This window comes from Notolepis coatsorum (genome assembly GCF_963971535.1).
Source record: "Notolepis coatsorum genome assembly, chromosome: 14".
Lineage (NCBI taxonomy): Eukaryota > Metazoa > Chordata > Actinopteri > Aulopiformes > Paralepididae > Notolepis > Notolepis coatsorum.
Window position 1 is genome coordinate 18418276 of NC_140178.1, and position 18946 is coordinate 18437221.

General features: G+C 47.3%; 1 protein-coding gene across 1 annotated transcript in view; it reads left to right on the forward strand.

Moving 5' to 3' along the window:
- LOC311240447 (receptor tyrosine-protein kinase erbB-4-like) overlaps window positions 1-18946 on the forward strand; it is a gene marked incomplete at both ends in the record, with an annotated part of 61429 nt that overhangs the window by 33681 nt on the left and 8802 nt on the right. Inside the window, 2 exon segments of the mRNA XM_084329029.1 lie at window positions 6187-6280; window positions 12904-13058. Coding sequence (XP_084185155.1) covers window positions 6187-6280; window positions 12904-13058 — 249 coding nt within the window.

Here is an 18946-nt window from a genome sequence, read left to right on the forward strand (position 1 = left end):
ACTGTGAGGATATAGAGGCCTTAATCCAATAAACTCAATGAATGATTTGTGGAAATGTTACATACGAGATAAAAATGAAATTGCACACACACACACACACACACACACACACACACACACACACACACACACACACACACACACACACACACACACACACACACACACACACACACACACACACACACACACACACACACACACACACACACACAGTCTGCATTATCATGTTTTGGTAGAGGGAGTGTGCCAAACCACGAGGGACACACACACACACACACACACACACACACACACACACACACACACACACACACACACACACACACACACACACACACACACACACACACACACACACACACAGAAACACGCACACACAGACAAATGGTGCATTTTATAAAAACAGACACACACAATTACACACACACACACACACTTACACACATACAAACACACACTTACACACGCACACAGACACGCATGCACACATTTTCTAACTGGGTGAATCCTCTTGCGAGAGTGCATGCAGTGGTGTACCAAAGTACCAAAGTAAAAGTACTTTGTTACAGTACATACGTCGTCTTTGGGAGTCTCTATATTTTACTTGATTTTTATATTAATTTCGACTTTCACTTTTACTTCCACTACATTAAAAAGGAATAAAATGATACTTTACTACATTTACGTGGGACACCTCATTACTCGCTACCTGTTTCGTCATGATACTGGATTATCCACACAGTAGAGAACAGCTGGCACTCTCGTCAGGACTAGTCGAGGCGTGTCTCCCACAGGCCCACGCACCCCTGGAGACACCAGGATGAACACAGCCACCTCTGGAGACACCAGGATGAACGACACAAGGATCCAATGTCCCCGATGACATCACTGGTGGCCATATTCAAACACATTTAATCTCAATAACTGTCAAACTAAATGATTTAATAATTACGTTTTTTGATGTGTGTTGAGATGATGTGCGAAGTAAATGAGCATTATTTTTCGATGAAGGCCCCCTCTAAGTAATTGCACCAATCTACCACTTCACGTATAGTGGTTTAGTTTATTTGTATGCCATCAAGACAACAAGAGGAGAAGATTCTGCCTGTTTTGTTTCATTGTACTTTTACCTTTTTTCTTTAACACCAGATACATACTTTTGATACTTCTCATGGTTGACTTCACTTTTACCGGAGTCACTTCCAAGATATCTTAGCTTTTTGCCTATACCACCGAGCGTCGGCATGAGTCCCCACACCGGCCAATCGATCCAAAAAGTGTTTTTGATCAGCGACGGCGTTATTGACAACGAACAGCCTCGACTCACCAGAGACCTGGCGGCTTCAAAGCCTGCTGCGATGATGATGATGTGCTGATGTGGACACAAACGAGAGAGAGGAGGGCCCGGTCAATACGCACACGCACACGCACACACACACGCATACACACACACGCACACACACACACATGCACACACAGACACACACACGTACACACGCACACACACACACACACACATCGACACACATACACACACACACACACAGACACACACACATACACAGACACACGCGCACACACACACACACGCACACACACACACACACGTATGGCCTTAGGCACTGGGCACCTCCGCGATCAATGTAATTCTGGTGCCTGGCAACCCCAGCATCAAACACCATTGTTTACCCTCAGTCTGGGAAGCGGAGAGATGAATTATACATGTAGTATCTATCTGCCAAATGACCAGTTCAAGAACTGGCTGGAGGGAACTTCATACCACAGGGATATGAAGCCTGTGAATGAAAAGCAAACATCACTCCTTTAACCCCCATCCCTCTCTCCCTACCTCCATTCCTCCCGCCATCCCTCTCTCCATCCCTCTCTCCCTTCCTCCTTACCTCCATCCCTCCATACATCCCTCTCTCCCTTCATCCCGTCAAATCAAGCTCAACTTCTTTCATGCAACAGTTGAGTCTGTCCTTTTGTATGGTAGTGAATGCTGGACCTTGAAGCCCAACCTGCAGAAGTCCTTGGATGGGTGCTACACCAGAATGATGCGTGTGGTGCTCAACATCAACAGGGATGAGCATGTCACTAATGCAAACTTGTATGGGGGGGGTGCTAAAGGTGAGCGATAAAGTGGCAGTCAGGAGAATGAGGCTGGCAGGTCACTGCCAGAGACACCATGAGATGCCAACCAGCAAACTTGTGCTGTGGGAACCAACACACGGGCATCGATCATGAGGACGTCCCACGTTAACCTACGTGGACGTACTCAGGAGAGATGTGGGAACAGAAAGCACCGGCGAGCTAGCCAGATGCATGGAGGATCGGGATGACTGGAAGCACCGATGGAGGGCCCGTCCGAGGACGACCTAGATAGATCCCTTCATCCTTCCCTCCCTCCCTACCTCCCTTCCTCCCTACCTCCCTTCCTCCATCCATCCCTATCTCCATTCCTCCTTCCCTCCATCCCTCCCCCATCCCTCCCTCTATCCCTACCTCCCTTCCTCCTTCCCTACCTCCCTCCCTCCCTCCATCCATATCTCCCCCCTCCCTCCCTCCCTCCCACCCTCCCTCCTTGCCTCCCTACCTCCCTCCCTGTCTCCATCACTGTATCCATCTCTCCCTCCCTCCTTTATCCTCTCCCTCCATCCTTTCCTCCTCCCCTCCATCCCTCCCTTACTCTCTCCCTCCCCCCTACTCTCTCCACCCCTCCCTTCCTGCTTCCCTTGCTCCCTTACTATCTCACTTACTCTCTCTCTCCCTCCCTTACTTCCTCCCTCCCGTACTCCCTCTTCACTTATTCCCTCTCCCTACCTCCTCCCATACATGCTCCTTCCCTGTTTTACCAAACTTAATCTAGCCTCCGTCGCGTCCCTGCCCTGGGTCAGACAGAATTAGCAAATACATACTGGCTTTCTATTGACGCACACATCTGCTTCAAGATTCTTGGCAATCTGGCAATCCGAGCAACAAGGTGAACGGCTCCCTCCTACCTCCGGTCAATGGTAATAACTAGACCCCTACGCTCTGCATCCTCCAGCCGCCTGAGACCGCTGTCGATAAAAAATAATCAATATCTGCATTTGAAAAATTCAAAACGTCTCTCTTACTCTCTTCTACTATTATGTACTTAGCTACTATGCCTATACCACTACATACTATGTTACAGTAAGATGTCTACTACTATGCACTCAGAGTGAAGCACTCAAGTTCGGCACTGCTAGCCGAACAATACCTCTTACCCTTAGACACCAGAGGTGTACCCCTCCTGCTGATTTGTTGTGCACAATTTGTAAGTCGTTTTGGATAAAAGCGTTGGCTAAATGACTAAATGTAATTAATTCTTGGCATTTGTTTGGAGTGCCGGATGGGTGTGGTTTGCCACATGGGACAATACAGTGATGTGTACCAGAAACGCTTAGACTGTTAAAGTCATTTTATTATACTATCTTGTGATCGACGCCACACCGGATGTCCTCTGAAGTTGTCTTGATGCTGTTTGTTCTCATGACCAGACTCTTTGTGTTTACCATCAAGCGTCTGGTGAGGCTAAGTCTGTGTGGAGGAGCTGCTTTAACGTCTGATGTGTCTTCTTCCCTTTGGCTACCGTGTGTTTCATCTAGACGCCTCGACCCGACTGGGTAGAATTAAAGTTTCAGAGTAAATCATCAGCGCCATTTCATCATTTTGGAGCGTGAGATGAGCCCGACTTCTCCTACTTTCCACTTCATAAATATGATTTTTTTTTTTTATCATTGTATGCCTGGTCAGCTCTTGCTCAAGCCTGCAGTAGCCTTGTTGCCTAACTTCTAGATGAAGGGAAAAGGCTGCTGCTTGTCAGTTAATGAGTGTTCACTCCAGACGCGTGTTCTGCACCTTGGCAGTCTCTCTCTCTCTCTCTCTCTCTCTCTCTCTCTCTCTCTCTCTCTCTCTCTCTCTCTCTCTCTCTCTCTCTCTCTCTCTCTCTCTCTCTCTCTCTCTCTCTCTCTGTCTCCCTCTGTCTCTCTCTCTCTCTCTCTCTCTTCTCACATTCCTCACCTCCTCCCTCCCCCTGTACATCTCCATTCCTCCTTCTCTCCATCCATCGTCGAAGTGTTTGTCCGTGAATTAAACTGCTGTTCATTATTCATAGGCCCTCCTCTCTCTGTGTATTGACCGCACTAAGCCTTTAACTTGATCAAATAGTCCCTGCTCTCCCAGGGAGCTCCCTGGCCCAGGCCTCCCTGCCTACTCCCCAACCCCCCACCCCCCCCCCCCCTCTCCGCCGGGGCAGATAGGCAGGCAGCGCGAGGCAGAAGAAGTTAGGGGAGGTGGAGACGCTGCCGCATCGTGCCGGCTATACGTAGAAAGTGAAAAGTTTGTTGCATGTCTGCATTTGCGTGTGAAGGGTCACTTTACTACAACTCCCCCTCGCCTCAGGCTCCGTATCAATATTTCAAAATGGCTCTGCTCCACTCGTATCTATAATAGATGCAGCTTATAATAGGGTGTTAGGGGTCACATGATGAATGTGGATGCTAAGTCAAGATTCTATGAAAATAGGACTCACATGGAAATTCAAAGTCAGTTTACTTCAATAATATTGCTCCTCTACCTGTGACATTTTGTCCGCGAGCCGCCTGTCGAACCAAAACCAACCCGGTGCCGAGGTCTCACCCCTGGCCCCCCCGTGCACCGTCGGGTTCCCAGCGGGGTTCCCGACAGGATTGAGAACAGATGAAAAAGGCTCTGTTTTGCAAGACCTTGCAATACCTTGTGTTGTGAATTATAATACCAAAACTACAGTTTTCACTCTGCAATATCTTTGGTGGGGACAATTTGGGTTTCTCTGGCTTTGGTAGGGACATTTCCCTAGCTTTACTTGACTTAAACCCTTTTGCTCTTTGGGGAGCATAGGTCATTCATGAACTCTCTCCAGCTGGTTCGGTGTTGCGCGATTTTCTCTGCTTCCTTCCATGATGTTCTTTCTTCCTTGAGATCCGCATCGACAGACTTTCTCCAGCTGTTTCTGGGACTTCCTGGCTTTCTCTTCCCCTGTGGGTTCCAGGTTAAGGCCTGCCTGTTTGTGTTTCCCTAGCATCCCTATATAAAACTACGCCTATGGGTTAGGGCAGCGGTTCTCAAACTACTGTGATTGGTTCATCAGGATCATTGGTTCATTGTTTTGATAGTGTGTGTGTGTGTGTGTGTGTGTGTGTGTGTGTGTGTGTGTGTGTGTGTGTGTGTGTGTGTGTGTGTGTGTGTGTGTGTGTGTGTGTGTGTGTGTGTGTGTGTGTGTGTGTGTGTGTGTGTGTGTGTGTGTGTGTGTGTGTGTGTGTGTGTGTGTGTGTGTGTGTGTGTGTGTGTGTGTGTGTGTGTGTGTGTGTGTGTGTGTGTGTGTGTGTGTGCGTGTGTGTGTGTGCGTGTGTGTGTGTGTCAATGGCTGAAACATCTAAAGCCACAATCCATAATATGTGAAACATTTCAGGGTAAATTAATGATATAAGAACAGAGAGGGTGAGTTGGTTATGAATTTTCCAAGGTTTTACCTGGATTTGCTTTACCCCATTGTTATTTTAGGATTAAGCATCATCATCTTTACAATGACTCCTGATGTGTGTTGGGGTGTGTGTGTGCTGTGTGTGTCAGTGGGAGTAATATACTTCTAAATAGTAAAAAAAAAAGTCATGAATGCATTGATCAAATATCTCCTCATCATGTGTATGTGCATATATTATGGACAAATGAGCTTATTCAATGTTAATTTGCAGATGTTATTATTGTGAAATACACATTCCCATATTACAGTAAGTTCACTATTCTCCACCAGCCCTGAAAATGGCACTGCAAAATGACCAGCCTATCAAAAGTTATTCAACAAAGGAATTAAGAATAATTTAGCTAAATTTGATGCTGGTTTTGAATTCTTGTGCTCCTTTGACTTAATGATAAAGCTGTGTGACCTTTTTGACCCTGTGTCCAGAGACTAAAGCTGTCATATCTCTGCATTGCTAAGTCATATCCTCATGAAACCAATTGTTCTGGGTGTCTGAGATAGTTGCTCTATCACATGGCACATCATATGCAATTTAGAAATAACATTTTAAATATGGACCCTGGCACCCTAACTTCCTTCTCTCTGTCTTGCTACCTCTCTACCCCCCCCCCCCCCCCCCATCTCTCTCTCTATCTCAGGGAGGTACGTGAGTTTGCAAACAGCTCAGTGTGTCTGGAGTGTGATAACCAGTGTGAGAAGATGGACGGCAACACCATGTCCTGCCTTGACCAGGTAAGACCCTCCTGAACCAGCCTGAACCAGCCAGAACCAGTCTGAACCAGCCAAAACCAGAACCCTTAATCCTTTGGTTACCACATTATTCTCTCAATCATACAGCCATACATGCATAGCAAAGGTTTTCCACTCAGTCCTACATCTGCCGGAGAGTTTCAGTTTCAGAGCCACGTGCATGAGGTGTTAAATATAACAAAAGGATACATTTTAGATCTTATTTGAAGGTTCTTCTTTGAAGAAATTCAGGAGATTTGCCAGGTTTTCAATGTCGATATCCATTCTGAGTCCTAAGCACCGGTTTTTCATCATGACTTCTATTGAACAGTACAGACTTAGAGGGGTTCACATAATCCATTCTCTCTACAGAGATACTTTGTTTGGTCTTTTATCATTTGCTCCCATCCCCCACGTTTAGCTGTTGCTAATTAAATGTGAATTTCCTTCCTGGTCATTCTGGGGAGGGTGTAGACTACCACATGCTGCCCTACTGTCGGTCTGGGGAGGGTGTAGACTACCACATGCTGCCCTACTGTCGGTCTGGGGAAAGTGTAGACTACCACATGCTGCCCTACTGTCGGTCTGGGGAGGGTGTAGACTACCACATGCTGCCCTACTGTCTGTCTGGGGAGGATATAGACTACCACATGCTGCCCTACTGTCGGTCTGGGGAGGATGTAGAGTAGACTATCACATGCTGCCATAATGTCAGTCTGGGGAGGGTGTAGAGTAGACTATCACATGCTGCCATAATGTCTGTCTGGGGAGGGTGTAGACTACCACATGCTGCCCTACTGTCGGTCTGGGGAAGGTGTAGACTACCACATGCTGCCATAATGTCTGTCTGGGGAGGATGTAGACTACCACATGCTGCCCTACTGACGGTCTGGGGAGGGTGTAGACTACCTCATACTGCCCTACTGTTGGTCTGGGGAGAGTGTAGACTACCACATGCTGCCATACTGTCGGTCTGGGGAGGGTGTAGACTACCACATGCTGCCCTACTGTCGGTCTGGGGAAGGTGTAGACTACCACATGCTGCCCTACTGTCTGTCTGGGGAGGGTGTAGACTACCACATGCTGCCATAATGTCTGTCTGGGGAGGATGTAGACTACCTCATACTGTCCTACTGTCTGTCTGGGGAGGGTGTAGACTACCACATGCTGCCATAATGTCTGTCTGGGGAGGATGTAGACTACCACATGCTGCCCTACTGTCAGTCTGGGGAGGGTGTAGACTACCACATGCTGTCCTACTGTCGGTCTGGGGGTGTAGACTACCACAATACCACATGCTGCCCTACTGATGGTCTGGGGAGGGTGTAGACTACCTCATACTGCCCTACTGTCTGTCTGGGGAGGGTGTAGACTACCACATGCTGCCCTACTGTTGGTCTGGGGAGGGTGTAGACTACCACATGCTGCCCTACTGTCAGTCTGGGGAGGGTGTAGACTACCACATGCTGCCCTACTGTCGGTCTGGGGAGGGTGTAGACTACCACATGCTGCCCTACTGTCGGTCTGGGGAGGGTGTAGACTACCACATGCTGCCCTACTGTTGGTCTGGGGAGGGTGTAGACTACCACATGCTGCCCTACTGTCAGTCTGGGGAGGGTGTAGACTACCACATGCTGCCGTACTGTCGGTCTGGGGAGGGTGTAGACTACCACATGCTGCCCTACTGTTGGTCTGGGGAGGGTGTAGACTACCACATGCTGCTGTACTGTCAGTCTGGGGAGGATGTAGACTGCCACATGCTGCCCTACTGTTGGTCTGGGGATGGTGTAGACTACCACATGCTGCCGTACTGTCGGTCTGGGGAGGGTGTAGACTACCACATGCTGCCCTACTGTCAGTCTGGGGAGGGTGTAGACTACCACATGCTGCCCTACTGTCGGCCTGGGGAGGGTGTAGACTACCACATGCTGCCCTACTGTCGGTCTGGGAAGGGTGTAGACTACCACATCTGCCTCTGATACATGTGGATTTGCCAGACGCTTTTCACCTGACAGCGAGGAGCTTCACTGGGAGAGCGTAATGGAGCATAACGGAGGTTCATGCTGTCTCCCCCGGATCTGTTCCCCTCCCCCGTACATGCACCTCTTGGTGTCTGATCTTAGTGTTCGGTTGGGAACGTCTTCTGTGGCTGCTATGGCAAAGCTACACAACAGACATTTAATTTAATTTAATTTGTATTTGTTCCGTTCATGGTAATGCACATTAATGCACAATATGATTATATGGTCTACAATTATTTAACAATCAATACTTACACTAACATGAGGGGGGAAATCGTGTCATACTGTTACCCCTCAACTTCATAAAGTCTAATTGTTATTTCTTTATACATTTTCTTGAACTGAAAGATATTCACACAACTCTTTAAGTCATTATGTAGATAATTCCACAGTGTTACGCCGCATACTGAAATACACATCTGCTTTTAAAGGAGTCAGATATTGAGCGTCCTGCCGTTGTGCCATATTGTGGTTCATGATACTGCCTCTACTGTCTCTTTACACCACTGTTCTTGAGTCAGTCGGGACCAGAGCGAGTCTTGCTCCCGTCTCGTCACTACAAAACTGATAACACACTTCCCCCGTGGCCTGGCCTACGAGAGCAACCTTCTCTTAAAGGACCATACCTGGTCTTTTTGACATGTGGGTTCCGAATCATTCTTTTGTCATAATCCTTAAAGGAACACACCAACATTTTGGGAAATTAGCTTACTTTCTTCTCCAGAGAGAGAGACAAGAAGATAGATACCAGTTTCCTCTCTGTGCGTTCAGTAGAAAGCTATCTGGCTGCATGTTAGCCTAGCTTAGCACAATAAATGGAAGCGGACATGACCGGTTAGCCTTCGGGAGAGGTGTTAGTTGGACAATTCCTTGGCTAACCGGTCATGTCCGCTTCCATTCAAGTGAAAAGATTTAATAGACAGAGTAAAAAAGTGCAGCAAAAACAGTTAATAAAATAGAATAGACAGTAAAATTCTGCAGTACTACAGCGCAATAAAATAGTTCAGTAAAACCATATATATATATATATATATATATATATATATATATATATATATATATATATACAGCATACAGCATTATTGTACATGGGTAGACTATAGTACGCGGTAGGTAGTTATGATTATTATGATTACTATGATTACAGTGTAGGGCAGTTACAAGTGAAAGCAGTAGGTAGCTATACATTTAGTATATAACAGAGTTCAAAGTCTTACCGTATGGGTAACAGAGCCTAGGGTGTAGGCAATGGAGTTCAGAGTTTCTATGGTATGGGCTGTCATCGTGGCACAGAGTTCAGAGAGGTGACGGGTGAGGGATAGAAGCTGTTCTTGAGTCTGCTTGACTTGGAGCGCAGGTTCCCGTAGCGTCTCCCGGAGGGGAGGAGGGCAAACAGTCAGTGTAATTGGGGTGAGAGGTGTCCTTAACAATGCTGCGTGCCTATACCTCAGACACGATGTGAAGAATAGATTAAATTGCAGGGGAGTGATGTACCGGTGATGCGTCGGGCGGTTCTCACCACCCTCTGCGGTGCTCTCCGGTCTGAGGCAGTGCAGTGTTGCCGTACGGTGAAAATGCTTTCTATGGCACACCGCCCGGTAAAGGTTCACCAGAATCTGAGGAGACAGGTGGCCTTTCCTCAGTCTCCTCTGGAAGAAGAGGCGCTGGTGATACTGCTTGACCAGTGATGAGGTGTTGAGGGTCCAAGAGAGATGTGGACTCCTGGGGATTTGGAGTTCACTCAACCTCCATATATAGATATTGATTTAAAGGAACACGCCAACATTTTGGGAAATCTGCTTACCGTCTTCTCCAGAGAGAGACAAGAAGATAGATACCAGTTTTCTCTCTGTGCGTTCAGTAGAAAGCTATCTGGCTGCATGTTAGTAGCTTAGCACAATGAATGGAAGCGGACATAGACGGTTAGCCTTCGGGGGAGGTGTTAGTTGGACAATGTCTAGGCTAACCGGCCATGTCCGCTTCCATGCATTGTGCTAAGCTAGGCTAACGTGCAGCCAGATAGCTTTCTACTGAACGCACAGAGAGGGAACTGGTATCTACCGTATCTTCTTGTCTCTCTCTCAAAATGTTGGCGTGTTCCTTTAACTGTGTGAGATAACTGGAATAGCACAATGTCAAGTTTAAGGATGGGTTTCCCCTTTTCGTTCGCCTAGTTTAACTACTTACTGGCTGATAGAAGTTCCTCCTTCAATCGGTACCTGTAACTAGGACCTGGACACTGTCACAACATGCTGACGCCGAACACAGCAGCGTGTGGTCTCACCGTTCTCCACGGAGCTTCCCTGTTTGTATGGTTTGCCGGCTGCACACACGCTCACACACACACACGCGGTGCAGTTGGACACCCGTGCACGGTGTACAGACAGATACACGCGACTGAATGAGATTCGTCTTTGACCTTCTGTAAAGTCACTCAAGGCTCTGTGATCCGCTCACACCTGGCCTCTCTAAAATGTTAGAATTTCCCTTTTGAAATGTCACTCCAGACCCACACACATGAGCACACACACATGAGCACACACATGCACACACATGCACACACACATGAGTACACATGAGCACACATTTGCACACACACACAAGCATATACAAACACACACACAGTCTGTTTCTCATAATCCCCTGGCAGTTCAAGATTGATCTAAATCACTACGAGCGTCAGAGAGCGTCGGAGAGGGTAGAGAAATGGATGGAGGGTCGAGAAATGGATGGAAAGAGAGGGACGGTGGGAGAGAGATGGGGAGGGAGATGGAGGGAGAGAGAAGGAAGGGGATAGAGGCTACTTGGCAATGCAGAGAGGAGGGCTGACTTTTGCAGGCCGGTCACAGTTCACTAGTAAATAACACAGGAATCAATCATTCACACACACACACACACACACACACACACACACACACACACACACACACACACACACACACACACACACACACACACACACACACACACACACACACACACACACACACACACACACACACACACACACACACACACACACACACACACACACACACACACACACACACACACACACACACACACACACACACACGCACACACACACACACACACACGCACGCACACACACACACACACACCTATCTCTGTTGCCAAATGAAAACCCTGTATCACGCAAAGATTTGCTCGTCACGACTGACAAATAACTAATTCTTATCTTCCAGTTGTACAAGTTGTATTTCAGATTTCAGACGGGGATAGCAGCACACATCACACACAGACAGGCTCACACACACATGAACACAGGCACACACACCCAGACACACACAGGCACACAAACCCAGACATACACACACACAGGCACACACGCACTCACACTCACTTACTCACTCACTCACCCACTCACTCACTCACTCACTCACTCACTCACTCACTCACTCACTCACTCACTCACTCACTCACTCACTCACTCACACACACACACATGCATGCACATACACACACAGGCACACACACACATACAGGCACGCATGCACACACACACTCACTCACTCACTCACTCACTCACTCACTCACTCACTCACTCACTCACTCACTCACTCACTCACTCACTCACTCACTCACTCACTCACTCACTCACTCACTCACTCACTCACACACACACACACACACACACACACACACACACACACACACACACACACACACACACACACACACACACACACACACACACACACACACACACACACAGTGTTACTTATTCATGACGCTCCAGTGCGTTCATGCTTGGTTACCTGCTCGCATGTCAACTCGTCTGTCACATTCGATGCGCTGTGTCTTTTAACCGGAGATGAAGGCTCATCCGACTGGCTGGCAGTGTAACTGTGATGCTGACTGGCAGCTGTGGTGCAGACAGACCTTCAGGATGCGGCTGATGGAAAACCCACCAATAGCGTTGTTTTCATGTCGAAGCAGGCGGGACCTGCTACACCGACGAGAACAGACAGGGAAGGCTACGAACATGGCGGCTAGATTATAGGCAGAAACACAGCATGACGAGCTGCACTGTACAAAAGTGGGGCGATGATACGAGCGGCACGAGGGAGACGCACATCAGCAGGACCTGCTGGAAACACAAGAGGAGGTGCTGGAGGGAGAGGAGACAGTTAGTAGTGGAGCTGGCAGTCATCACCGTGACAGTAACAGGGCTTGCCAGGATAGCACACACACACTCACACTCACACGCACGCACACACTCACACACGCACGCTCATGCTCATGCGCGCACACTCACACACACAGAGGACATAATACACTCTAGTAGGCAGTTTTGTTCAACCTACTATAAATCACTGAACAAAATCCATTGCTGGCTCCTGCTGGGTGAGCCCTTAACAGGAGGGTGCAGTGTAAGTGAATGTAGATAATTTTCAGTTTTTTTTTACATCACAGTTTCTTTTTTTACACGCTCAGTTCCCCTGTTTCACTTTATCTCTGCTTGCTTGCTCTCTCTCTCTCTCTCTCTCTCTCTCTCTCTCTCTCTCTCTCTCTCTCTCTCTCTCTCTCTCTCTCTCTCTCTCTCTCTCTCTCTCTCTCTCTCTCTCTCTCTCTCTCTCCCAGGGCCCAGACCAGTGTGTGAAGTGTCTGCACTTCAAAGATGGTCCTAACTGTGTAGAGAAGTGTCCAGACGGTGTGCAGGGAGCCAACGGCTTCATCTTCAAATACGCCAAGGCCAACAACGAGTGCCACCCCTGTCACGTCAACTGCACCCAGGGGTGAGGGGAGAGAGAAGATAGTGTGTGTGTGTGTGTGTGTGTGTGTGTGTGTGTGTGTGTGTGTGTGTGTGTGTGTGTGTGTGTGTGTGTGTGTGTGTGTGTGTGTGTGTGTGTGTGTGTGTGCGTGTGTGTGCGTGCGTGCGTGCGTGCGTGTGTGTGTGCGTGTGTGTGTGCGTGTGGGGGGGGGTGAGGTGTTGGGTTAGAGCGAGAGAGAAGGTGGGTTGCAGAGAAATAGATAAGTGTGCGTGTCTGTGTCTGTTTCTGTGTTTGTATCTGTGTCTGTGTGTGTGTCTGTGTATGTGTCTGTGTCTTTGTGTGTGCATGCGCATACATGCTAGTGTATGACATGGTTTTGAAATCAGTGACAGATTATTGACTACCTGGTAAAAATGTGAAACCATTAACATACAACTCAGCTACAGTCAATCAGCGTATTGGTTCCAATTACATTTGGATTATGTTGCTTTTACAATCCATAGAATATGAAGCCAAACAGACGAGTTATTCCAGTTGAGTTTTATTCTAAATGGACCGGGAACATTTCCAACGTTGATAATTGGGGATGTCCGATATTATCGGCCTACCGATATTATCGGCCGATATTGGCATTAAAATGTGATATCGGAAAATATCGGTATCGGTTTTCAAAAAATGTATATATATAAAAATATATATATTTACATTTCTATAACCTTTATTTACCCAGGCAAGCAAGTAAGAACTAATTCTGATTTTATTTATTGTCAAAAGTATGCATAATGTTGTGTTAATTCCACAACAAGATATATGTAATGTTAATTACCTGAAATTATTCCGTTTTTTGGGGGGGGAACCCTCCATATATCGGTATCGGTTGATATCGGTTGATATCGGTATCGGAAATTAAGAGTTGGACATATCAGTATATCGGTATCTGTAAAAAAGACAATATCGAGCATCCCTATTGATAATGCTAGTATTCAAATTCAAAAAAATATGCTTGTGTCCACAATCTTCAACCATCAAGATGTCCTTAGTAATCCAACTAGTAATAACCTTTTTTGTCTCAAAAAGTATCTAAAAGGTAAATGTACTGCATTGATATAGCGCTTTATCCAAAGTGCATTACGACATATGCCTCACATTTGACCCATTCACTCATATATTCACACACCGACGGTGGAGGCAACCATGCAAGGTGCCAAACTGCTCATCGGGAGCAGTTAGGGGATTAAGTGTCAGATGAATGTATTTCATCCAGTAAAAGTTCTCAGTACAATAACTTTTTTGTAATCAAATCAAATCAAATGTATTTGTAAGGCCCAACAACACACGTTAATGTCCCCATGGGCCGACACGTCTTAAAAAAGTCAAGAAGAAACATCACAATAAATCAAGAACAAAACAAAAACACCATGAAATCCAAAATAAAATGTAAAATAAATCAATGCAAGACTCCTAGACATACCCGACGTGAAGGTAAGGAAAACTCACTAAAAACCTAGCAATAGGAAAAAAGCACACAGGCAATGTGGAGGGGAATAACCTTAGAAGAGCCGTTCAAGGGGGGGGGGGGGGGGGGGTAAATCAGATTACCGCAATCCTGTTACATGTAAGCAAATACTTCCTTCCCGTGTGTGTGCGTGTGTGCGTGCGTGCGTGCGTGCGTGCGTGCGTGCGTGCGTGCGTGCGTGCGTGCGTGCGTGCGTGTGTGTGTGTGTGTGTGGTGTGTGTGTGTGTGTGTGTGTGTGTGTGCGTGCATTCGTGCGTGTGTTTGCGCTAACACAAGGTGAGATAAGAGAGATTCTGATCCCGGAGGCTAAGTGCTGTTGTCACCAGCTGTTTGCTGGGGGCTGACATCTGGATTAGTCGCACTCGATGTAAACAGACAGCATTTTGAGAAGTTGGACCATTTCAACGACTTCGGGGCAAGTGTTTGTCAAATAAGCGGCCCGGATCTCATGCTTAGGTGATATAAAATGCTTCAGAGTCGGTAAAATATAGCCTTTCACTACCACACTGCAGAAGGTTAACCCTTTGTTGTGTGGTGGTGAAATGGTTAACCTTCTGTATCGTTGAAGTGAAAGGGTTAAAATTACATGCCGTACCGGTGGGAGATCAAAGGTTAATTTCCAGTCTATGTTAGTCTGCCCGGCTGTGATGTGAAGCGGGCAAAGCGTAGCGGTACGTATAGAGCCGGGAACCGGCCAGGTGGAAAGTATGATTTGTAAAAAGTTATTTAACGTCAGTAATAACATAGTGACCGATGAGTCAGCGACTGATAGGGAGCAGCCATAGAACATAGGTGGCACACACACACACACACACACACACACACACACACACACACACACCACACACACACACACACACACACACACACACACACACACACACACACACACACACACACACACACACACACACACACACACACACACACAGTTGGGGACACCACTGTCCAGTCTTTTATCTGGACACACAAAAATGGTTGAAGATGTGTGTTTGTGTGTGTGAGAGAGAGAGAGAGAGAGCGGAGAGAGAGAGAGAGAGAGAGAGAGGAGAGAGAGAGAGAGAGAGAGAGAGAGAGAGAGAGAGAGAGAGAGAGAGAGAGAGAGAGAGAGAGAGAGAGACCACCTGGCATTTAGATCCGATCTGGGCGATCACAAGTGGACAGCTCTAAGTACAGGTGGCACATTGAGATCCGATCGCTCAGACCACATTAGGACCTGGTCCGGGCATACGACCACATTCTGTTAGCAGTGTCTGCACAACTGTGTCCTGGGCCACGCTGAAGGACCGCCTGGTCAACTGTGTCCTGGGCCACGCTGAAGGACTGCCTGGTCAACTGTGTCCTGGGCCAGGCTGAAGGACTGCCTGGTCAACTGTGTCCTGGGCCACGCTGAAGGACCGCCTGGTCAACTGTGTCCTGGGCCACGCTGAAGGACCGCCTGGTCAACTGTGTCCTGGGCCACGCTGAAGGACCGCCTGGTCAACTGTGTCTGGGCCACGCTGAAGGACCGCCTGGTCAACTGTGTCCTGGGCCACGCTGAAGGACCGCCTGGTCAACTGTGTCCTGGGCCAGGCTGAAGGACCGCCTGGTCAACTGTGTCCTGGGCCAGGCTGAAGGACCGCCTGGTCAACTGTGTCCTGGGCCAGGCTGAAGGACCACCTGGTCAACTGTGTCCTGGGCCAGGCTGATGGACCGCCTGGTCAACTGTGTCCTGGGCCAGGCTGATGGACCGCCTGGTCAACTGTGTCCTGGGCCACGCTGAAGGACCGCCTGGTCAACTGTGTCCTGGGCCACGCTGAAGGACCGCCTGGTCAACTGTGTCCTGGGCCACGCTGAAGGACCGCCTGGTCAACTGTGTCCTGGGCCACGCTGAAGGACCGCCTGGTCAACTGTGTTATTTCTTCTGGACATGGCTGTTAAACTTTTTCTATATAATTCTCTGCTGAGAAGGTGGAAGTATCTTCTCTCCATTTATTCCTCCTTTTTCTCATCTCCAGTTGGTTCTCAGATTGCGTAAGCTGCCTTTATCCACAATGTCTGTTTTCTTAGTTTTCTTTGTTGTGTCATCAGAATCCTCTGTTGTACTGTGGGCTCGCCATGCCCCTTCAGCAGTCCATGCCTTTTCATCATCGCAAAGCATCAACAAAAACAGTTATTAATTAAAGCCGTTTCACACCGATGACACATTTAGGGTCCGATTCGCTCTGAGCACGGTGATTTTGTGTGATCTTTCTTTCTGTAGATACATTGATTCATACAGGCACTCCTGAAACGAGCTGAGAGGAGGATGTAAAGGCTTGAGTTAATGTTGAGTGGCAATTTGGCATACGGAAGGAATAGCCTACACGAGGAGAGTGCTGTGTGATTTTATGAGATCAGATCAGAGGAGAAAGGTCTTTATTGCCAAGTAGTTTTCACATACAAGTATATACACTAATTAGAATGAAATAACAATACAGTGGGATGGGGTAATTAGCAGGGCTGTGCAATTGGGCAGAGTATGAATCAGTGAAGTATGAACAAGTATGTTCTAGATAGATCTAATCCGCTTTTGTAGATGACTGTCATCGTTGGAGACACTCGCTAGTCATCCTTCTATTGCTTGGAAATACAATTTCTGATCTTTCCAGACGTTCTGTATTGGTATCTGGAGAGAGGTTGTATTGTTCGCCTGGAGAGTGTTTTTATTATCAGCATTGATCTTCCCAGCGTTCGGGTCATTTGGATATAAAGGAAAAGCTAAATTCATGCAGAATGCAGGTGAGGTGTCAGCTAATTATCCACAAGGGGAATATGGAAGGAGATAATGTAAATGGCACTGTGCGTGGAGAGAGAGAGAGAGAGAGAGAAGAGAGAGAGAGAGAGAGAGAGAGAGAGAGAGAGAGAGAAAGAGAGAGAGAGACAGAGATAGAGAAAGAAAGAAAGATAGAGAGAGAGAGAAGAGAGAGAGAGAGAGAGAGAGAGAGAGAGAGAGAGAGAGAGAGAGAGAGAGAAGAGAGAGAGAGAGAGAGAGAGAGAGAGAGAGAGAGAGAGGGAGAGAGAGGGAGAGAGAGGGGCGGGGAATCAAGCAGTGCATATAATGAAAATCATGGCCAGAGGGTTATTTAGTGTGATGCCCCTCCATTCTCACTGTCGGGAAGCGTTTGAATCACTGCAGTCTCTCTAAAGGATTTCCAAGTCTAATGGTAACACTGCATGCAGTCTATTAGCCACTAATTCACATGTGTCTTTAGTAATCTACTGTAGCGCAGACCCAAGTGTTTATTTACATATTGAGCGGTATGTGAGATGTCCACTGAGACATTCTAATGACAGGTGTGAACAGACGTACTTAGGCCATGTCCAGACTAAACCGATTTCGGTCGTATCAGGCAAGTATTTGATCGTATGCACCTTTCATCCACACGGAAGTAAGTTCTGGCAGCCTGAAGACGCTATTTTCTGAAACGGCTCTCAGAGTGCACAATTCTTTCACCGTCTTTACGAGCGATACAAGTCTTTCCTGAACCGATGACGCGATAGCCCACCTCTCCCTTAACCCGCGTGTGCAAACTCCCACATGACAACAACAATGGCATCAGAGTAGTTGCATTCGTGTTACAGAAGCTATTGAGGTTGATCGGGATGATGCAACTGTGTGTGATGCAATACACGATACTAGCTAGAGATTAGCGTCACATAGCTGGCCTTTTTCTGAAAACCCAAGTAGTAGCCAAGCACATAATGTTCCATAGCATACCCTTCAGTTGATCATGACAAATCCTCTCTTACCTTGATGATTAAAAAGCCTCCATAATTTTAGGGCGCCCCAGTGGCGAACCACATAGCGCGCTCAGCCGCAGCACGGCCGACCGGTTCGATTCCTGAACCTGTCGTTATTTGCTGAAAGTCTGCCCCCCACTCTGTCTCCCATTCCTCCTCTCTCTCTCTACTGACTGCCCAGTAGAATAAACCGATAAAAATCAAAAAAAAAAAATGCCTCCTAATTTAGTAAATAGTATTCCCATGGCTGGTGTTGAGCTGTAGCCAGCTAGCATTGATGCTATCCAATGCTATCAACATTAGCTAAATAGCTAACAACTAAATACAATAGACAGTGGTATCCTGAGGTAAGGTTAAATACAGACAACGTTTGCTAGTTGAAAGGACTGGACACAGGTACAAGTTAAACATCAATCAATTACTTTACAGGTAGTTTGAGCCGCGGTCTCTCTCTCTCTCTCTCTCTCTCTCTCTCTCTCTCTCTCTCTCTCTCTCTCTCTCTCTCTCTCTCTCTCTCTCTCTCTCTCTCTCTCCACTCCTTTAGAAACTAAAGTTACATTAGCTCAAGTTATCGAAAACAACGACAACACTTCCGATCGGGGTTTTCAAAATAAAAGAGCGACGTCTAAAACAG